The sequence below is a fragment of the Armigeres subalbatus genome, chromosome 1 (genome assembly GCF_024139115.2).
Source record: "Armigeres subalbatus isolate Guangzhou_Male chromosome 1, GZ_Asu_2, whole genome shotgun sequence".
NCBI classification, from domain to species: Eukaryota; Metazoa; Arthropoda; class Insecta; order Diptera; family Culicidae; genus Armigeres; species Armigeres subalbatus.
Window position 1 is genome coordinate 307,524,545 of NC_085139.1, and position 16,388 is coordinate 307,540,932.

At 46.8% G+C, this 16,388-nt stretch overlaps 1 protein-coding gene across 4 annotated transcripts in view; it reads right to left on the reverse strand.

Annotated features, from left to right (window-relative positions):
* LOC134207889 (casein kinase I-like) overlaps window positions 1-16,050 on the reverse strand; it is a 91,392-nt gene extending 75,342 nt beyond the window's left edge. The window contains exons 1-2 of one of the 4 annotated variants that reach the window (XM_062683904.1): window positions 15,893-16,050; window positions 4,656-5,662 (exon numbers count right to left, since the gene is read on the reverse strand). In XM_062683904.1, coding sequence (XP_062539888.1) covers window positions 4,656-5,479 — 824 coding nt within the window. In that variant the 5' untranslated portion in view covers window positions 5,480-5,662; window positions 15,893-16,050. Of the gene's footprint in view, window positions 1-4,655; window positions 5,663-15,333; window positions 15,709-15,892 lie in introns of those variants that run through there. The other 3 variants (XM_062683907.1, XM_062683905.1, XM_062683908.1) reach the window with 3 other exon arrangements.
* Window positions 16,051-16,388: the final 338 nt, after the last annotated feature.

Below are 16,388 nucleotides of genomic sequence, written 5' to 3' on the forward strand. Positions count from 1 at the left end.
TTTTCCAAAAGGCCTGGGAGCCTGCTTCCAAGAGGCCTGAAAGCCTCGTTTGAAAAGGCTCGGAAGCCTCGCTTCAAGAGGCTCGGAAGTCTCGTTTCAAGAGGCTCGGAAGCCTCGTTTCAAGAGGCTCGGAAGCCTCGTTTCAAGAGGGTCGGAAGCCTTGTTTCAAGAGGCTCGGAAGCCTCCTTTCAAGAGGCTCGGAAGCCTCCTTTCAAGAGGCTCGGAAGCCTCCTTTCAAGAGGCTCGGAAGCCTCCTTTCAAGAGGCTCGAGAGCCTCCTTTCAAGAGGCTTGGAAGCCTCCTTTCAAGAGGCTTGGAAGCCTCTTTTCAAGAGGCTTGGAAGCCTCCTTTCAAGAGGCCCGAAAGCCTCCTTTCAAGAGGCCCGAAAGCCTCCTTTCAAGAGGCCCGGAAGCCTCCTTTCAAGAGGCCCGGAAGCCTCCTTTCAAGAGGCCAGAAGCCTCCTTTCAAGAGGGCCCGGAAGCCTCCTTTCAAGAGGCCCGGAAGGCCTCCTTTCAAGAGGCCCGGAAGCCTCCTTTCAAGAGGCCAGAAGCCTCCTTTCAAGAGGCCCAGAAGCCTCCTTTCAAGAGGCCCTGGAAGCCTCCTTTCAAGAGGCCAGACGCCTCCTTTCAAGAGCCGCGGAAGCCTCCTTTCAAGAGGCCCGGAAGCCTCCTTTCAAGAGGCCCGGAAGCCTCCTTTCAAGAGGCCCGGAAGCCTCCTTTCAAGAGGCCCGGAAGCCTCCTTTCAAGAGGCCCGGAAGCCTCCTTTCAAGAGGCCCGGAAGCCTCCTTTCAAGAGGCCTGGAAGCCTCCTTTAAGAGGCCCGGAAGCCACCTTTCAAGAGGCCCAGAGGCCTCCTTTCAAGAGGCCCAGAAGCCTCCTTTCAAGAGGCCCAGAAGCCTCCTTTCAAGAGGCCCGGAAGCCTCCTTTTAAGAGGCCCGGAAGCCTCCTTTCAAGAGGCCCGGAAGCCTCCTTTCAAGAGGCCTGGAAGCCTCCTTTTAAGAGGCCCGGAAGCCTTCTTTCAAGAGGCCGAGAAGCCTCCTTTCAAGAGGCCCAGAAGCCTCCTTTCAAGAGGCCCAGAAGCCTCCTTTCAAGAGGCTCGGAAGTCGACTATCAAGATGTCCGAAAGCCTCCTTTCAAGAGGTCCGGAAGCCTCCTTTCAAGAGGTAAGAAAGCATGGACCAAATTTTCTGAGGCTACGGAGCCTGCATTCAAAAAGGCTTGGGAGCCTCCTTTTAAGAGGCCTGGGCGCCTCCTTTCAAGAGGCTAGGAATCCTCCTTTCAAGAGGCTCGGAAGCCGCCTTTCAAGAGGCTCGGAATCCTCCTTTTAAGAGGCCCGGAAGCCTCATTTCAAGAGGCTCGGAAGCCTCCTTTCAAAAGCTCCGGAAGCATCCTTTCAAAGGCCCGGAAGCCTCCTTTCAAGAGGTTCGGAAGCCTATTTTCAAGAGCCACGAAAGCCTAAAGATATTTTTTTCTGAGCCTCCTCTCAAGAGACTCGAAAGACTCCTTTCAAGAGGGTCTGAAGCATACTTCCAAGAGGTTCAGAAGCCTCCTTTCAAGAGGCCCGAAAGCTTTCTTTCAAGAGATTCGGAAGTATCTTTTAAAGAGGCCCAGGAGCCTTTTTTCTAGAGGCCCGGAATCCTTTTTTCAAGAGGCCCGGAAGCCTCCTTTCAAGAGGCTCGGAAGCCTCCTTTCAAGAGGTTCGGGAGCCTTTTTTCAAGAGGCCTCGAAGCCTCCTTTTTCAAGAAGTTCGGAAGTCTCTTTTCGAGAGGCCTGAAAGCCTGGAGACGAAATTCTCAAGAGGCCTGAAAGCCTTCTCTCAAGAGGCTCAGAAACCGGAAGCCCAGAACCCTTCCTTTAAAAGGCTCAAAAGCTTTTTTTAAGAGGCTAGGAAGCTTTTTTTTCTAGATTCTTGGAAGCCTCTTTTCAAGAGGCCCGAAAAGCTGGCCACATAAATTTCTAAGCCTCCGTTCAAAAGGTTTGGGATCCTCGTTTCAAGAGGCTTGGGAGCCTCTTTTGAAAAGACCCGGAAGCCTCCTTTCAAGAGGTCCGGATGCCTTCTCAAAGAGGCTCGAAAAACTTTTAAAGAAGCAATTTTTAAAAAGCCCGGAAACTTCCTTCTAAGATACCAGGAAGCTTTCTTTTAAGAGGCTCGGAAACCTTTTTTCAAGAGGCTCGAAAGCCTCCTTTCAAGAGGCCCGGAAGCCTCATTTCAGGAGGCTCGGAAGCTTCATTTCATGAGGCCCGAAAGCTTCCTTTCATGAGGCCCGAAAGCTTAGAGACAAAATTTTCAGACCCTCCTCTCAAGGGGCTCGGAAGCCTCGTTTCAAAAAGCTCGGGAGCCCTCTTTCAAAAGGCCCGAAAGTCCCCTCTTGGGTGTCCCGGAAGCCTTCTTTGTAGAGGTTCGGAAATCTTCTCAAACAGGTTCGGAAACTTGTTTCAAGAAGCCCAGAAGCATACTTCTAAGACACCCGGAAACCTCCTTTTAAGAGGCTCGAAAACCTTTTTTCAACAGGCCCGGAAGCTTCTTTGCAAGGGGCCCGGAAGCCTCCTTTCCATATGCTCTGAAACATTCTTTCAAGAGGCTCGAAAGCGTTTCTTCAAGGTACTCGGAATTCTTCTTTGTAGAGGCTTGGAACACCACGATCAAGAGGCTCAAAGACGTCCTTTCAAGATGGTCAGAATCCTCCTTTTAAGTGGCTCGAAAGCCGCATTTCAAGAGTTTCACGGAATAATGAAAATATCAGCTAACTTTATGGAGAGCCATATATCTCGTTAATTTTCAGGTCCATTTTTCATAAATCTTAGGAGTTACCCTTATTTTCATTCAAAAGTGCAAAGGGGTGTCTCTCCAGAAAAAGGTTGAGAACCGCTGTTGTAGACCAAACTGCCTGGGAGAACAGTCCTTGGATCCAGTCCGGAGTATTGTCTCTCATAATGAAATGAATTATCCTCCGATTTACTTAAATTTTGAAATACAGTGGCGTCGCGTAACCTCACTTTTTACCTGTGCACTAAAAAATTAAAATATTGATATTTCGAAGGCCCAAATTAAAAATAAAATTATCAGAGTCCTTTTAACTTATCAAAATCTAGTTGTTCTATTAACTTCCGCACAAAAATTCCTTAAAATTAAAGTCAGTGCACAGGTAGATTGAGGTTAGAGAAACGCCACTGTTGAAATACATAATTGCAAGAAACAAATATTACTCACAACCACAACAAAACTAACTTTAATAAAGCCTGTGCTATGGGGTGGGGTACTTATCTTTATCGACTGCTTCGTACAATAACTTTGAAGATGAAAAGTGTTGCAAGTAACCCCTTTTACACAGAATTAAACACTGCGCATATTTAGAGGCGGTTTGTCTAAGCTTAACATTAAAATGAGAAAATGGAGGTAAAGTAAACTACCCTTTACTCAACAATGAAGGGGAGAGTCTGACGTCCTTGACCAACATAACAAACCGTTTATAGTGATTATTTTCCACTTCAAAACAGTTTAATCAGCTACGGAGCCTGGGATTTTTGGGATTTTTACAAAATGTGGTAGCGTGATTTTTAATCCAAGAGAACTTCATCACGACCATTTCCACAACCACAATCTCCTGCCGTGGCAACATAGCTGCTTTTGTTTTGATCTGCGTCGTAACGAAATTACGGGAACGAGGATGAGGTGTGAATTGAGAAGCCCAAGCCATCTACCATGTGTACCGTGCGCTGGCGCTGTTATCAATTGCCGACTTGAATGTCGTTGTGGTTGACGTCGCCGGAACTATAGTGTTTGTGATGCACAGAAAGACTTGACAAAGAAAGTTACTCAGGCAGCTGTAGTGTCCGTCAGACAAAACGAGCACTATCGATGGCGCAATGATAAGAGTGAGGCTCACCCTTATCGGTTAATCGGTGCTGAGTGAAACGGAGTACGCTTCACCACTGATAAGCACGAGCAGCGCAGGGGTCGGGCTATTGCGTAGCGCCTTATCGAAGCTTGTTTCAGCCGCAGTTTGTGGCGCAGGACTGTGTGTGGTGTTGCCCATCATCCTTGTTTGTTTCCTGAAACGAATGGATGGATGAGTTGATTCATCCATCCATCGGCTCCGTATGCGCGCTCGGTTGAGTTTCGAAATACGAGCAAAATGATGGATTCGATTCAGAGTAGCTCATAGGTTGCGCTAAAAGATGGGAAATTATATTTGCGGCTTGAATGACGCTTGTTGATGGAATGAAATTGGACTAAAGATGTTTACAAACGTAGTAGGAATTGAAAATATGTGCGTTGAATGGAGATGCTAGAATAATATTTTGGTTTGGACAGTGAAACACGTGTAATAAGCGTTCAGGCAACAACTGTTGAATGCATTGCATGTTTCTGTAGATCATGACTCACACCAGCACAGAAATGTTTTGCAATTTTACACATTTAATTTTCGTCACCAAGAATTCGCTATTTTTAATTTATTTTCCCAAAAAAGATTATAACAAAACATCGTGGATTATTGTTATTGAATATTGTATGGATTGTAACGCATCATTGAATAAATTAAAATGCGCTAAGCCATGATCAATGGCTTTCTAATGCTATAGACTCGTTAGCAACGAGTCAAATTAAAATAAAGATACCGTATGAATAAAATAAAGCAAAACAAAATGCCACTTACCTAAACAGTTGTCTCAGATACATGTAGTCCGGCCCCTCGTCGAATCGCAAACTGCGACAGTAGTTGAGATACATTGCAAACTCGGCCGGGAAGCCTTTACACAGCACCTCGATCGGGGTGGACATCTTCTTCTCGGAGATCTTTTCGTACTTTTGCTTCTTGTTGGTGGCCTTGAGCCCCTGCCAGGGTAACGAGCCGCGGTTGAAGTACATCATCACGTAGCCGAGCGATTCCATGTCGTCCCGGCGGCTCTGCTCGATCCCGAGGTGAGCATTGATGGACGCGTAGCGGGCCGTTCCGGTCAGGTTCTTGTCCTCGCGGTACATGATGTGGATGCGCGTCCGGAAGTCCCGGTACTTTTTCGCGAGGCCAAAGTCGATCATGAAGAGTTTGTTGCAGTGCCGCCCGATGCCCATGAGGAAGTTGTCTGGTTTGATGTCCCGATGGATGAAATTTTTCATGTGCAGATACTCGAGACGGCCAATCATCTGGTCCACCAGCATGAGCACCGTTTTGATCGTGAAGTGGCGACTGCAGAAGTTGAACAGGTCTTCCAGGGAGGGTCCGAGCAGGTCCATCACCAGGACGTTGTAGTTCCGCTCCTGGCCGAAGTACCGGATGTGTGGGATGCCAACGCCGCCGATCAGCACCTTGTACAGTTTGTATTCGTACATCAACTGAGGGTGCCGCGCCGTGAGGCTTTCCATTTTGAGTGCCACTTCTTCGCCATTGGTAATGTTAATGCCCAGGTAGATGTCGCCGAACGATCCGGATCCGATCTTCCGTATGATCCGATACTTCCCAGCCACGATAAATTCATTCATTTTGACTACTGGTGGTGGGAGGATTGCCGCCGCGCTTCCTGGTAAGGGGGGGAGGGAGCACTTTCGTTATCTCGCTTCCGGTTTGCCGATCGATCCCTGCCTCTGCCGCCGCTGTTCCTCTGTGACCACTGCGCGCCCTTCCTCACTGAATGCTAGTGATCTGCCTTTCGTTAGGATCAGGATCTTTTGAACGGGAGAGGAAAAATTCACACGAAAATTAGAATGGTTTTGCCTTCTTTCACCGCTTTTCTTCCTTGTAACACGTTGAGATTTTCTTTTTCTCCAATTATGGTTTGTGTTGATTTGTCGCCTGCTTCAACCACTATCGCACTTGATCTACGAGTAGGTACGATTTTTTGCCTTTCTTTTTTCGCAACCTATTTTTATACTGCCGGAACCATTAGAAACGAAGGAAAAGAGAACCTTGACTGTTGTAGAAATCGACTTATTGTGTGTGTTGCATCGAATCACTGAACACTCAACACTCATTTAGAATCTATGATCCCGCCATTTTCGATCTTTTCATGTTGACTACCGCTTCAAGAGAAGCCTCATGATATGGCAGGATTGCGAAACACAAGGATTATTATGTTATGGGTTTTTTACGACCTTATAAAAATAATCTCGCGTAAATCATAAAAACAATCAGAAGTTTTTTTCACTTTGCGGTTTGCTCTCCGCAATGTGTGAAACATTGTAAAAAATTATCAAATGTAAAACTCCGGAACGATCAAATAAAGGTTGGCATCTATATCTCATTAGGCATTTACCACCCATTTACCAGCTATCAAAACGACACCGGCCAAGTCCTTACAGTCATTTAGGAAAAATGGGAATGTGGTGATGTCAACTCGAATTAGTTCTCAAATCTTGTAAACGTGCAAACCCCAACGCGGAATATAAAGACGGTTCGTGATCCATCCGTCATATGATAAGTTGATGTGTGTGCAAAATCCTGTTTGTTTTGATTCGACGAGTTTTCAAAGGAAAGTGCTGCGTACCATCTATGGTGGGGTGCAGATGGCGGACGATACGTGGAGCAGGCGAATGAACCACGAGTTGCATGAGCTGCTGGGAGAACCATCCATCGGTCACACCGCGAAAATCGGACGGCTGCGGTGGGCCGGGCACGTAGCCAGAATGTCGGACAGTAACCCGGTGAAAATGGTTCTCGACAACGATCCGACGGGCACAAGAAGGCGAGGTGCGCAGCGGGCACGGTGGATCGATCAGGTGGAAGATGACTTGCGGACCCTCCGTAGACTGCGTGGTAGGCGACGTGTAGCCATGGACCGATCCGAATGGAGAAGACTCTTATATACCGCATATGCCACTTAGTCTGAATAAATAATAATATTTGATTCGACTGTTGGTCAATGTCTGACCGCTATTAAACTGGACTTCGCCAGTGGGAAATCTTTCAGAAATTAGCAGATTCCCGGCGGAATCTGGAGTAGATTCCCGGAGGAGCTGGAGCAGATACCCAGAGAAACCTGAAGTAGATTCCCGGAGGAGCTGGAGTAGATTCCCTGAGGAATTTGGAGTAAATTCTCGGATTCCTGGCGGAATATGGAGCAGGTTCCCGGAAGAACCTGGAGCATATTCCCGGCGAAACCTGGAGAAGATTCCCGGCGTAATATGAAGCAAAGTCACGGAGGAGCTGGAGTAGATTCCCAGAGGAATATGAGGCAAATTTCTTGAGGAAGCTGGAGCACATTCCAGGCGAAATCGAAATCATATTTCTGGAAAAACTCTGGGGCAGATTCTCGGCGAAGTTGAAAGCCGATTTCTGGAAAAACTCTGGGGCAGATTCCCGGAAAACAGGTTTCTGGAAAATTCTAGAGGGCACTGTTGCAGATTCCTGGCGAAATATGGAACAGATTGTTGGAGGAAGCTAGAGTAGATTCCCGGGGGAATCTGGGCCAGATTCTCGGTGGAACATGGAGCAGATTTCCGGTGGAATATGAAGCAGATTTCCGAATAAACCAAAAGCAGATTCCAGGATGAATCTGGAGCAGATTCCCTGAGGAATGTGGAGTAGATTTCCGGAGGAATCTGGAGAAGATTCCCGGCGAAATCGGAAGCAGATTTCTTGAACATTGTAGAGCAGATTCCCGGCGGAATCTGGAGCAGATTCATAGTGAAACCTGGAGCAGATTCCCGGCGAAATCTGGAGCAGATTCCCGGTGAAACCTGGAGTAGATTCCCGGTGGAATCTGGAGCAGATTCCTGGCAAAATTTGGAACAGACTTCCGGTGGAATCTGAAACAAAATGTCGAAGGAATACGAAGCACAATCCCGGAGGAAACCAAAGCAGATTTCATGAGGAATTTGTAGTACATTCACGGAAGAATCTAAAGCAGATTGCCCGGTGAAATTTGGAGTAGATTCTCGGAGGAATGTGGAGCAGATTCCAGACGGAATATGGAACAGATACCCGGAGGAATCTGGAGCAGATACCCGGAAAAATTTGGAGTAGATTCCCGGCGGAATCTGGAGCAGATTCCCGGTAAAACCTGGAGCAGATACAAAAGAATTACGATTGGAAGATTTGGTGTTTTATTGTGTGGCTTTCTCAGTCAATTTAGTCAAAACGATTAGTTTTGTTTTGCCAGACGTTTCGGCCTGTATTTTTGGCCTTTTTCAAGGGTGAAACGCCTGGAGCAGATTCCCGGCGGAATATGGAGCAGATTCCCGGCAAAATTTGGATCAAATTTCCGGTGGAATCTGAAGCAAAATCTCGGAGGAATACGAAGCACATTCCCAGGTGAAATCAAAGAAGATTTCAGGAGGAATTTGGAATACATTCACGGAAGAATTTAAAGCAGGTTGCCGGAGGAATGTGGAGTAGATTCCCGGAGGAATCAGGTGCAGATTTTCGGGGAAATTTGGAACAGGTTCCCGCAAGAATCTAGAGCAGATTCCAGACGGAATATGGAACAGATACCCGGAGGAATCTGGAGCAGATACACGGAAGAATCTGGACTAGATTCTCGGAAGAATTTGGAGTAGTCTCCCGAAGGAATGTGGAGCAGATTCCCGGCGGAATGTGGAGCTGATTTCTCGAGGGACCTGGAGCCGATTCCCGGCGAAATTGAAAGCAGATTTCTGGAAAATTCTGGAACCGATTCCCGGAAGTCCCTGTTGCAGATTCCTGGCAGAATTTGGAGCAGATTCCCGGCGAAATATGGAGCAGATTGTTGGAGGAAGCTGGAGTAGATTCCCGGAGGAATCTTAGCCAGATTCTCGGTGGAATACGGGGCAGATTTCCGGCGGAACATGAAGCAGATTCCCGGATAAACCTGCAACAGATTCCCGGATGAAACTGGATCAGATTCCCACAGGAATCTGGAGTAGATTCCCGGTGGAATCTGGAGTAGATTCCCGGTGGAATTTGGAGCAGATTCCCGGTGAAACCTGGAGCAGATTTCGGGAGGGACCTGGAGCAGATTCCCGGCAAAATTTAAAACAGATTCCCAGTGGAATCTGAAGCAAAATCTCGGAGGAATACGATGCACATTCCTGGAGGAAACCAAAGCAGATTTCAGGAGGAATTTGGAGTACATTCACGGAAGAATCTAAAGCAGATTGCCGGAGGAATGTGTAGCAGATTCCCGGCAAAATTTGAAGTTGATTCCCGGCGGAATGTGGAGCCGATTCCCGACGGAATATGGAGCAGTTTGTTCGCAAAGGTGAACTAAGGTAAGGCTTTTTCTCTCTCCGATTTCGGGCGGATAGTTGGAGAAGATCCGTGACAGAAAAAAACGAAGGACTTGGCCTATATTTTGAGAATAACATGTAATAGGTCCAAGATGTAATAGGTTTCAAGAGGCTCGGAAGTCTCCTTTCAAGAGGCTCGAAAGTCTCCTTTCAAGAGGCTCGAAAGTCTCCTTTCTAGAGGCTCGAAAGTCTCCTTTCAAGAGGCTCGGAAGCCTCCTTTCAAGAGGCTCGGAAGCCTCCTTTCAAGAGGCTCGGAAGCCTCCTTTCAAGAGGCTCGGAAGCCTCCTTTCAAGAGGCTCGGAAGCCTCCTTTCAAGAGGCCTCAGAAGCCTCCTTTCAAGAGGCTCAGAAGCCTCCTTTCCAGAGGCTTGGAAGCCTCCTTTCAATAGGCTCGGAAGCCTCCTTTCAAGAGGCTCCTTTCAAGAGGCAGCCTCCTTTCAAGAGGCTGAGGCTCAGCCTCAAGAAGCCTCCTTTCAAGAGGCTCGGAAGCCTCCTTCAAGAGGCCTGGAAGCCTCCTTCAAGAGGCTCAGAAGCCTCCTCAAGAGGCCCAGCCTCCTTTCAAGAGGCTCAAAGCCTCCTTTCAAGAGGCTCAAAAGCCTCCTTTCAAGAGGCTCGGAAGCCTCCTTTCAAGAGGCTCGGAAGCCTCCTTTCAAGAAGCTCGGAAACCTCCTTTCAAGAGGCTTGGAAGCATCCTTTCAAGAGGCTCAGAAGCCTCCTTCCAAGAGGCTCAGGAAGCCTCCTTTCAAGAGGCTCAGAAGCCTCCTTTCAAGAGGCTCAGAAGCCTCCTTTCAAGAGGCTCGGAAGCCTCCTTTCAAGAGGCTGGAAGCCTCCTTTCAAGAGGCTCAGAAGCCTCCTTTCAAGAGGCTCAGAAGCCTCCTTTCAAGAGGCTCAAGCCTCCTTTCAAGAGGCTCGAAAGCCTCCTTTCAAGAGGCCTGAAAGCCTCCTTTCAAGAGGCTCAGAAGCCTTCCCAAAATGGCTCAGAGCCTCCTTTCAAGAGGCTCAAAGCCTCCTTTCAAGAGGCTCAAGAGGCTCAGCCTCCTTTCAAGAGGGGCCTCCTTTCAAGAGGCCCCCTTCAAGAGGCCCAAGCCTCCTTCAAGAGGCTCAGCCTCCTTCAAGAGGCCCGGAAGCCTCCTTTTAAGAGGCCCGAAAACATTTTTCAAGAGGCCCAGAAGCCGCCCTTCAAGAGGCCTTTCAAGCCTCCTCCTCAAGAGGCCTGAAGCCCTTCAAGAGGCCTCCAGAGGCTCAGCCTCCTCAAGAGGCCTGGAAGCCTCCTTTCAAGAGGCTCAAAGCCTCCTTTCAAGAGGCTCAAGCCTTCTTTCAAGAGGCCTGGAAGCCTCCTTTCAAGAGGCTCAAGCCTCCTTTCAAGAGGCTCAGAAGCCTCCTTTCAAGAGGCAGCCTCCTTCAGGCCTGAAGCCTCCTTTCAAGAGGCTAGAAAGCCTCCTTTCAGGAGGCTCGGAAGCCTCCTTTCAAGAGGCTTGGAAGCCTCCTTTCAAGAGGCCCGGAAGCCTCCTTTCAAGAGGCCCGGAAGCCTCCTTTCAAGAGGCCCGGAAGCCTCCTTTCAAGAGGCCCGGAAGCCTCGTTTCAAGAGGCTCGGTAGCCTCCTTTCAAGAGGCTCGGAAGCCTCTTTTCAAGAGGCTCGAAAGCCTCCTTTCAAGAGGCTCGGAAACCTCCTTTCAGAAGGCTCGGTAGCCTCCTTTCAAGAGGCTCGGAAGCCTCCTTTCAAGAGGCTCAGAAGCCTCCTTTCAAGAGGCTCAGAAGCCTCCTTTCAAGAGGCTCAGAAGCCTCCTTTCAAGAGGCTCAGAAGCCTCCTTTCAAGAGGCTCAGAAGCCTCCTTTCAAGAGGCTCGGAAGCCTCCTTTCAAAAGGCTCGGAAGCGTCCTTTCAAGAGGCTCCGAAGCCCCATTTCAAGAGGCTCAGAAGCATACTTTCAAGAGGCTCGGAAGCCTCCTTTCAAGAGGCTCTGGAAGCCTCCTTTCAAGAGCTCAGAGCCTCCTTTCAAGAGGCTCAGAAGCCTCCTTTCAAGAGGCTCAGAGTCTCCTTTCAAGAGGCCTGGAAGTCTCCTTTCAAGAGGCTCGGAAGCCTCCTTTCAAGAGGCTTAGAAGCCTCCTTTCAAGAGGCTCAGAAGCCTCCTTTCAAGAGGCTCAGAGCCTCCTTTCAAGAGGCTCAGAAGCCTCCTTTCAAGAGGCTCAGGAAGCCTCCTTTCAAGAGGCTCAGAAGCCTCCTTTCAAGAGGCTCAGAGCCTCCTTTCAAGAGGCTCAGAAGCCTCCTTTCAAGAGGCTCAGAAGCCTCCTTTCAAGAGGCTCAGAGCCTCCTTTCAAGAGGCTCAGAAGCCTCCTTTCAAGAGGCTCAGAGCCTCCTTTCAAGAGGCTCAGGAAGCCTCCTTTCAAGAGGCTCAGAAGTCTCCTTTCAAGAGGCTCAGAGTCTCCTTTCAAGAGGCTCAGGAAGCCTCCTTTCAAGAGGCTCAGAAGCCTCCTTTCAAGAGGCTCAGAAGCCTCCTTTCAAGAGGCTCGGAAGCCTCCTTTCAAGAGGCTCGGAAGCCTCCTTTCAAGAGGCTCAGGAAGCCTCCTTTCAAGAGGCTCAGAAGCCTCCTTTCAAGAGGCCTGGAAGCCTCCTTTCAAGAGGCTCAGAGCCTCCTTTCAAGAGGCTCGAAAGCCTCCTTTCAAGAGGCTCAGAAGCCTCCTTTCAAGAGGCTCAGAAGCCTCCTTTCAAGAGGCTCGGAAGCCTCCTTTCAAGAGGCTCGGAAGCCTCCTTTCAAGAGGCTCGGAAGCCTCCTTTCAAGAGGCTCGGAAGCCTCCTTTCAAGAGGCTCGGAAGCCTCCTTTCAAGAGGCTCGGAAGCCTCCTTTCAAGATGCCCTCTCATTTCCAGAGGCTCGGAAGTCTCCGTCCAAGAGGCACGGAAGCCTCCTTTCAAGAGGCTTGGAAGCCTCCTTCCAAGAGCCCCGGAAGACTCCTTTAAAGATGCCCAAAACTCTCCTTTCAAGAGGCGCGGAAGCCTCCTTTCAAGAAACTCGGAATACTTTTTTCAGGAGGCTCGGAATCCTCCTTTCAAGAGGCTCGGAAGCCTCCTTCGGGAATTTTTCTCTCTAGAATTCTTGTATGCATTCCTTGGCATTTTTTCCCAGGAACTCCTGGACTTATTCCTTAAACACCTTTGGTAATCCTTCTAGGAATATCTTTAGGCACTCTTCCACAAATTCCTCCAAAAATCCCTCTGGAATTTTTTTTCAAGTTCTTATAAGAATTCCTCCGGAAGTTCCTCCAAGAATTCCTTCGGGAGTTCCTGATGGAATTTCTGACGTAACTTATCGAAGAATCCCAAACGGAACTTTTCAAAAGACAGAATCACCGTCTTCGAACAGAGGTCGCACATACTGAACACTTAACATCTATGGACGTAGCATTAGACAACGGACAGGACATTTACAGTACACCCAGTGGACCAGTGGCGAATTTTCCACATTAGAAAAAGTTTTCACCTTAGTAGTACGGAATCGAACCCACACTCCAAAGCATATGCGTCAAGACGATTGACGACGCTAACCACACGGTCATGAAGCCAACTCCTTCCAAACTTTTGGAGGAATTACTGAGGGTACTTCTGAAGGAATTTCCGGAGGATTTTTTTAAGGATTTTCTAAAGGAACTCCCGGTGGAATTTTTGAAGAATTTGTAAACGAACTCCCGGGTGAATTTCTGGAAAACATCAAAAGGAATTCATGAAAAAAATTCAGGAGGAATTCTCGGAGAAACTTCCAGAGAAATACCTCAAGGAACTTCCGAAGAACCTTCCGGAAGAATTCCTGTAGGGAACTTTCGGGGGAATTCCTAAAAGAAACTTTGAGCAAATGTCTGAAGGAACTGGCGGAACTGAGCGATGTTTTCAGAAATTATGAACAGATGACGGTAATTTAAGTTCAGAGTGTAAGCGCATTCTGTTTCGCAACTTTTCAATGCATTACATTATTGATATTAATGTGGACCATTTACATTTAAGCTGAAAAAATCATGAAAAAAAGGTGCGAAATAAAAATATCACCTGACAGTAGTTGAGAGGCAAGCCAGCCTAGGGCTGAAAACTTCCTTAACCTTCCTGGACTCGCTTAGTCCTGAATCACTCATGCAGTCTCGCCGCCGTTGTGTACGACAAGCGTTCTTTTTTCGTTAGTGTTGTACTTTTTACAACGGTGCGAGTCCTCGAGGAAACGAAATATTTATGTAGGGGAAATGACGGCTTTGGCAGGTTTTGTACTATTATTGACAGGGGGATTTTTTATGACTGATTATGCTCAAATTTGGCCTAATCATCCTTTGCATATCAAAAAATATGGTGGCCAAATTTCATAAAATTTGGTCGACAAAAACCCCCCTGACAATAATAGAACAAAACCTGCCAAAGCCGTCTTTTCCCCTACATTTGTTTATCAAAATAACAAGCATGAAAGTTTTCTAAGCAATTAGGGCCCGTAGAACAGGCTAATCTCTCCAAACTCCCTATATTTTTTTTATTAAAACCTTGTTGCAGTTAGCTGAGAGTTGTGAGTCGATGCTTTATCGAACTGGAAAGTCAGTTATAGGCCTAAGATTGACGAGCCGCATTTCAATTTGATCCTCCGACTTAATCCTCGTCGATACCCACACCAATAAAAGATTCAATTGTTAATTGTTATTTATTGATCGCACGTAAGCCTGTCAGTTTTTCTTTACATCAGGTTAAGGTTACCCGAAAATGAAAAGCCCTCATAATCATCATTCCTTTATCGCCAATGTTTTGGCTGATTTTGACATCCAGTTCTTGGTGCAGATCGCACTAATAGTATTGTCAACCACCAAGACCATCAAGGTTGAACTTTTCCACCGAAGGGAGTACATTCATCACTTCGTTTGTGCAGGTAATGTACTGCCGTTTATACGCATAACTGTTCCATGTAGATAGGAATCCCAGCAAACATGCGACAAATATGCGTATGAAGGCAATGTAGTACATCTAATCAGAATAGAGGCTTTTAGGGTTTTGTCGCCATATAAAATAGAATGCCGAGGCTTTGGCGTCGCTTCAAGTTTCGTTGCTTGGCAGGATTAGGCTCACATATCATATTGTTATTCAATATGTATTGCAATTCTGCAAGACTGATATGATATTATTGTTCATTTTTTCCAAAGTGGTGCTATTTTTATTTCGCATTTTTTTTTCATAAATTTTTGCGCTTAAATGTAAATGGTCTGCATAAACATCAATGTAATTTACTGAAAACTTGTGAAATAGAATGTGCTCACATTCTGAACTGAAATAACCATCATCTAACAATTTCAGAAAATATTAGGGACACGGGACGCGGGAGTTGATGCAAAAGTACAAGATTTCTAATGTCACTCCCGTTCGTATTATCAGCATCTAGTTTATTATTTCGACCTAGCAGCAAAAGGACCGATTGATACCATCAAGTCGCAAACCGATGTTGGTGATGAAACAAATTTGATGCATAATAACGGTCAAGTTAATTTTGTTTGCCAAAATATTTTAAATGGTCACAGCGTCACAAGAGTTTTAGTGCCTATGCTTCTACTGTTACGGGAGAACTTTATTTTGATTGGTATGAGCTAATAGATTTTTTTCCCCGTATTTTTCTGCAACAAATTAAATTATAGAAATTCTGATTTAAATTCCGTAATTAATGTAACTTTGAGTTTCTGATGTAAACTTTGGTATTCTGGCAAAAACCTTCTGATTTTATTCAATTAGATGACCATGGGTCGAATGGTAATTGATGGTTTATTAAAAACGACAGCCTCCTAGTACAAGACTTCTGATCAGGTCAAGGAAGGTAATGTTATGCTGAGGTACAGAAAGGATCCAAATTTACTTCGTTACTGATGTGTCCGGATTTCGATCGAAAAGGCAATTCCCCCCTTTCTTCTTTCCTCCCACAACCTTGTTCACATAATCGATATTTTCATCTCTTCCATTTTCCCCATTTTCTTCGATTGTTTCTTCATATTCTTCACACACTTTATATCGCTTCTTGTTCTTCTGAACTTCCTCGCCTTGCACCACACACTTTTTCACCTTCTGTAGAGCAACAATCGAGGACGGAGAAAAGAAAATCTCAACAAGAGGAAGAAAAACTAAAAAAAAAACCTTCAACACTCTTCAGCCTTTGGTCTTCGGGTTCTTCCTGGTCCCACACGAAACCCACAGAATTTTCCACACTTGTCGCTGCTGCTGCTATTATTGTTGATATTTTCTGACACACGTACACTCGGCACACATACACCGTTCCTGCGGCCCACCCCTACCGCACCAGCCGAAGTTACAATTCCTTCAGCAGTGTTAAACCTTCCGCCGAATATAATCGTCGTCGTCGTCGATGCAAAAGCAAAATCGAACACGACGAAAGATGGATGATGATGGCTGCGAACGGTGACGGACGGATTGAAACCGGAACGGAACGGGTCCCGTACGAACGAATGCGATGAGGGGAAAACGGAACGCAGCACTTTGGCAGCAGCAGCAGCAGCAGCAGCGCAGAAAGGAAAAAAAGGTCGACGATTTTCGCTGTCGTCGGGCGATTTCTCTGCGCGTGGCCACCACCGAAAACGCGAGGACCGTTTTTTCGCACTCCGGACACCGGATTCGGGTTCCCCGACGGTCAAATTCCGGACTTAAAATTATGGCTAAAAACGAAGCACACACGCACCACACTCTCTGCTCCTCAACTCAGCAGGCTACCAGTTCGATTCCACTTTTACAACACTTCACTGCATAGTTTTTCTCCTTCTTGGATGGAACTCTTCTCCATCGAACTTTTTTTCTTCACTATGGATTAGGTCAACTGTCAAATTTACTTGCGAAGGGCCTCCATATTCTAAAGACTGTCGTTGTGTAGATGAGAATTACGTCACGAACCACTCGCAGTGCATGATCAATGACGTCACAGTTTCTTGTCGGCGCATTGGTGTGCGCAGAAAAAAGTGCGAACCTGTTGCAAAATGAGAAGAAACCTTGATCCAATATGGCCGACCGAATGTCTCGTAAAAGAAAACTGAGAAACTGGCTGAAACAAAACGCCACTCATCAAGGAGGTGCTGAACGCTTAGGTCAACTGAGTGCTAACGGGGGAGTCATTTTTGTTTTTTGATTTTAAATCAGTTCTCGCTTATCATTGGAAAAGGGCCTAATACAAGACGTAAACA